Consider the following 3,881-nt stretch of genomic DNA (forward strand, 5'->3'; position numbering starts at 1 on the left):
TAACTTCTACTACTCTATGTAAAAATAACGAAATAAAATACACCACGTGTTTTTGTATTATTATTCACTTATAGCGAACTCCGGATATAACGAACCAGTTTTAGTTCATTTTTCAAGTTCGTTTTATCCGGACTCAACTGTAATTCGTATTTTTTTAATACCTATTAGAGTGAGTTACACTATAAAGAAGTTCCTTACGTTGCCTTTGACCTTGTACGGAGTTTTAATTTTTAAGTTTTTTCAATAAAAATTAATACAAACACCCAGTTTAATGTCAAAAAAGATTAAGTTTTTCTGCAAATCTGCTAGTTCTAGCCGTTTATCAAGCAGTTGGTCGTATTTTTCAGCTATTTCAGACCTTGTTAGAGCTTTGATTTGCATTGTTAGTCGACGTCTAGTACATGCTAGTACAGTAGTCAGTAGCATAGAACAAGGCTAATATATATTATATATTATAGGTCAGTAGTACACATATATGAAGACAAGGAGTACACAATAAAATATAACATAACCAATATATTACTGGCTGTGTTGCTGCGAAAGATCATGTGAAATAAAATTCGATAATCATGAAGATAGCAACCTATGCCAAAATAGCGAAGGTGCCATAGTGATTCTCTGATTAACTAACAGACAATTAGTTTGCGACGGAGCAATGCATTTTTTTTAAACATCGGTTAAGATATAATCAGTGTTTAGCTAATCAGTGTTTAAAGCGAGAACGGTGCAACCGGGGGTTAGCCTCCAGCAGTTCCAATAGGTTTTTTCCGCCAAAAACCAAGCTTTGAACATAAAAACGCAAGGTTGCCCCTCTCTGGGTTAATGAGTTTTAACTCAATGGTTAATGAGTTATAACTCAAAGCCGGCGACGGAATTTTAACAAAAAAAAAAAATCTTGGCTAGTAACCCATTGCTGAGCGCAACTACAAAGATCCAACGCTCCAACTATATGCTCGTCACAGCGGCCGTACAGTTGGGGCGTCAAATCTTTTCCAACTATGATTCTGAAAATGTTGAAAACTGTTGATGTTAAACTAGTTTTTCAATTGGCGGCGCTGTCCCGTAATTTTCCATTGTTGTTGTTGACCGGTATACAAAAATAATTTTTGAACAGCAGTTTCAAACTAGCTCAAACTAGTCCTTCTGTTCATCAATTAGCCTCAACTCAATGAAACTACATTTGCTTGGGGCCATAACAAACTAAATAAAACGATTAGTGAACGATTATCAACCCGTGAAAGTATTCCATTGGTGAGTGCAACTGGAACGATCCAACGCCCCAACTATATCCGCCTAATCCGGACGTACAGTTGGAGCGTTGAATCCTTACTAACGAAGCAGCTAGTGGAAAAGCCATGGAAAATGAATCGCCTTTGAATAATGAACCAAAAACATTTGCTCATTAGCTCCCCTGCACCCTCCTAACCCGGGCTTTGACTCTTCAACTGCTGGCACGTTACCTGACTTTTAAACAAATTCAGCTGCGTTATGATGATAACCAGAAGATTCCCCACCGCGGTGGACAAATACCATCCAGCAATAGTGACAGTTTTCATGCTCTTTGGGGCCTGCAAAAGAGCGAGTTAATAAACAGTTATTTTTTCAGACTGCCCAACTGCCTGAGTGAAGGAAAACTCCAGTCCGGCCACCCCAAACATGATCTCAGCCACCGAGATCAGAAAGTATTGCGGAATCTGCCACAGGATGTTGACACAGTTCGGATCGGACATTGTGTAGAGCTTGACAAACTGGGCATTAGCGTTGGTGAGTTACGTTACCTAAATTTACTAAGCGGACATTTTTGTCCTCACTTGAATTTTGCCGTGGTTTTCGCGAATAATCAGCGAATAAACGCCGCCCAGCGCAAAGTGGAAGTGTTGCTGGTAGAGGTTCGGGTTGCGCTGACTGCCTATCGTGCATTCGTAGCTAGGGAATGTTTGGGAGCGTAGGGACTTGGAGGGAAATCGTAGGGAAACACTTACACTCCCTGGGGAACCTCGATGTATGGGGACACTATGACGTGGGCTACTACACCACTGGAGCTGGCGCCCACAAAGTAGACGTCCTCAACCCCAGTGGGGCCCTTCAGGGCAACGGTGACGTTTTCCAGGGTGTTGCTGTTCTGGATGAAATCCACCCTACAATTACATCTGGGATAACGGTGTCCAGCTTGCCAGCTGGACACTGGAAACCTGAGCTTTGGGGCCCCAGTAACAGACTTCCGAAAATCCACTGGGTCGGTGATAAAGCCCTGAATCTCGCGCTGCTCGTTCACGCTGATGATGTAGGTGTCCTCCTGAAAGCGGCTGAAGTAGAGCGTTGGCCCCAATGGCAACCCCATTTTCTTGCCTGGGACTCCTCTAGAATGGCCGCCACCTCAAAGTGCTCCTTGCTGAAGTGGGTGGAGCCACATAGCGTGGGCGCGTCTATGGTGAGCCAATACCGGCTCCGATTGTGGCACCGCAGGTTCTCAATCCTGCACAGAACGACACCAACTTCTAGGACTCTCTATAGTAACTCCCCAGGAGTTGTTGCCTTAGGAGTTTCGCGGCCTCTAGCACGCGCGTGTTGCTAAAGGGGCTGTAAAGCACCAAACTGCAAGGCAGGGTGTTGACCACGTTGAGTGAGCCTTGATGCTTTCCCGGTAGATCCGGGTAGCTGCGCTCGAGCACCAGTTCCAGAATCCCAGCTAAAACGCACCACTTGGCATCAACACCTTCCGCGATTGGCCAGCAGGCGCACCTCCGACGAATGCCAGCCCTGCGGTCATCCCGCCAATCACCATGCGATGCAGCGGATTGGTCAGCAACTGCGCCTTTTCGCACAGCGGATACAGCAGCTTGTCGAAGAGGGGGATCAGAACCAGCACCATTAGCGGGTTGATCACCTGCATCTGATCGGGGACGATTTGGGAGCCGAACAGATTGCCGTCCATGTGAGAAGCCTACAGCAATCAGTAGACTTGCCAAACACCATTTGGCCTGTGCTACCTGGAAGGTCCATCTGGACCCCTGCTGGTCGAAGAGCGACCAGAAGATGGGCAATGGCACGAACAGGAGGAGAATGGCAAAGACCACTTTCATGTCCTGGATCAGCTTGCTGTCGAAGTCCTGCTTGCCATAATCCAGCCAATGGTGGTGGTGCTTTGGGGCGCGTCGGCGCAGCCTTGCCAACAGGGCGCACTTAACAGCCGCTACTCAGAAGCTTTCTCTAGGCCCCGCCCTCATACTTACCCAAGAGCACTGAACAAACTCCAGCATAATGTTGCGCTTCGGCGTCTTCAGCTTGTAGAAAGTCTTCCCCAGCACGAACAGCACTGGAAGGATCAGACCCCAGTTAGCTCCGCCCCTTTTGGCATAAACCACTTACGAATGGACAGAACCATCAGGAGGGCGGGGAAGCCGAACCCCAATGCGTAGCACGTGTCGTCACCGAAGCACGTGACGGCTTTCCTCAAAACCGGGGTTAGAGTCATGCCGATGAAGCCGCCCAGGTTGATGGTGAAGTAGAACAAGGAGAAGAAGTACCTGGAAACGGGAGGATTAGGAGTGGGCCGGTGAGGGGGTGAGGAGCGGAGCACCTCAAAAGCGCTCGCTGCTCGGGGAGGCGAAACTGCTCGGCCCCAAAAGCAGCCACGCACGGCTTCAGCCCTCCAGTTCCGATGGCGATCAGCAGTAGCCCCAAACCGGACATCAATCTAAAACCCAATCAAAAAAAAAAAAAAGTTTGAACTTTGCCTCGGGTGGAAGGACGGTTTAGGAAGCAAAAATCCACGGCGACATTTAACTCTTTATTGGAACCGACGATATCTGTCTTAGTAACGACGCAAACACTCTTCAGAGGCAAGGGCGGATCCAGGGGGGGTCATGGGGGTCATGACA

General features: G+C 47.5%; 1 protein-coding gene across 4 annotated transcripts in view; it reads right to left on the minus strand.

The window, feature by feature from the left end:
• The window catches only part of LOC109541716 (peptide transporter family 1-like), a 15,758-nt gene extending 12,036 nt beyond the window's left edge, over positions 1-3,722 (minus strand). Inside the window, exons 1-12 of one of the 4 annotated variants that reach the window (XM_048669990.1) lie at positions 3,581-3,721; positions 3,370-3,527; positions 3,234-3,316; positions 2,991-3,182; positions 2,743-2,944; positions 2,536-2,689; positions 2,350-2,476; positions 2,193-2,296; positions 1,983-2,138; positions 1,812-1,926; positions 1,620-1,748; positions 1,461-1,568 (exon numbers count right to left, since the gene is read on the minus strand). In XM_048669990.1, the coding sequence (XP_048525947.1) occupies positions 1,461-1,568; positions 1,620-1,748; positions 1,812-1,926; positions 1,983-2,138; positions 2,193-2,296; positions 2,350-2,476; positions 2,536-2,689; positions 2,743-2,944; positions 2,991-3,182; positions 3,234-3,316; positions 3,370-3,527; positions 3,581-3,693 (1,641 nt within the window). In that variant the 5' untranslated portion in view covers positions 3,694-3,721. Of the gene's footprint in view, positions 1-1,460; positions 1,569-1,619; positions 1,749-1,811; positions 1,927-1,982; positions 2,297-2,349; positions 2,477-2,535; positions 3,183-3,233; positions 3,317-3,369; positions 3,528-3,580 lie in introns of all 4 variants that reach the window. The other 3 variants (XM_048669989.1, XM_048669988.1, XM_048669987.1) reach the window with 3 other exon arrangements.
• Positions 3,723-3,881: the final 159 nt, after the last annotated feature.

Source organism: Dendroctonus ponderosae, unplaced genomic scaffold (assembly GCF_020466585.1).
Source record: "Dendroctonus ponderosae isolate FM_Combo_2020 unplaced genomic scaffold, Dpon_F_20191213v2 Dpon_F_20191213_9, whole genome shotgun sequence".
In the NCBI taxonomy this organism is placed as follows: domain Eukaryota; kingdom Metazoa; phylum Arthropoda; class Insecta; order Coleoptera; family Curculionidae; genus Dendroctonus; species Dendroctonus ponderosae.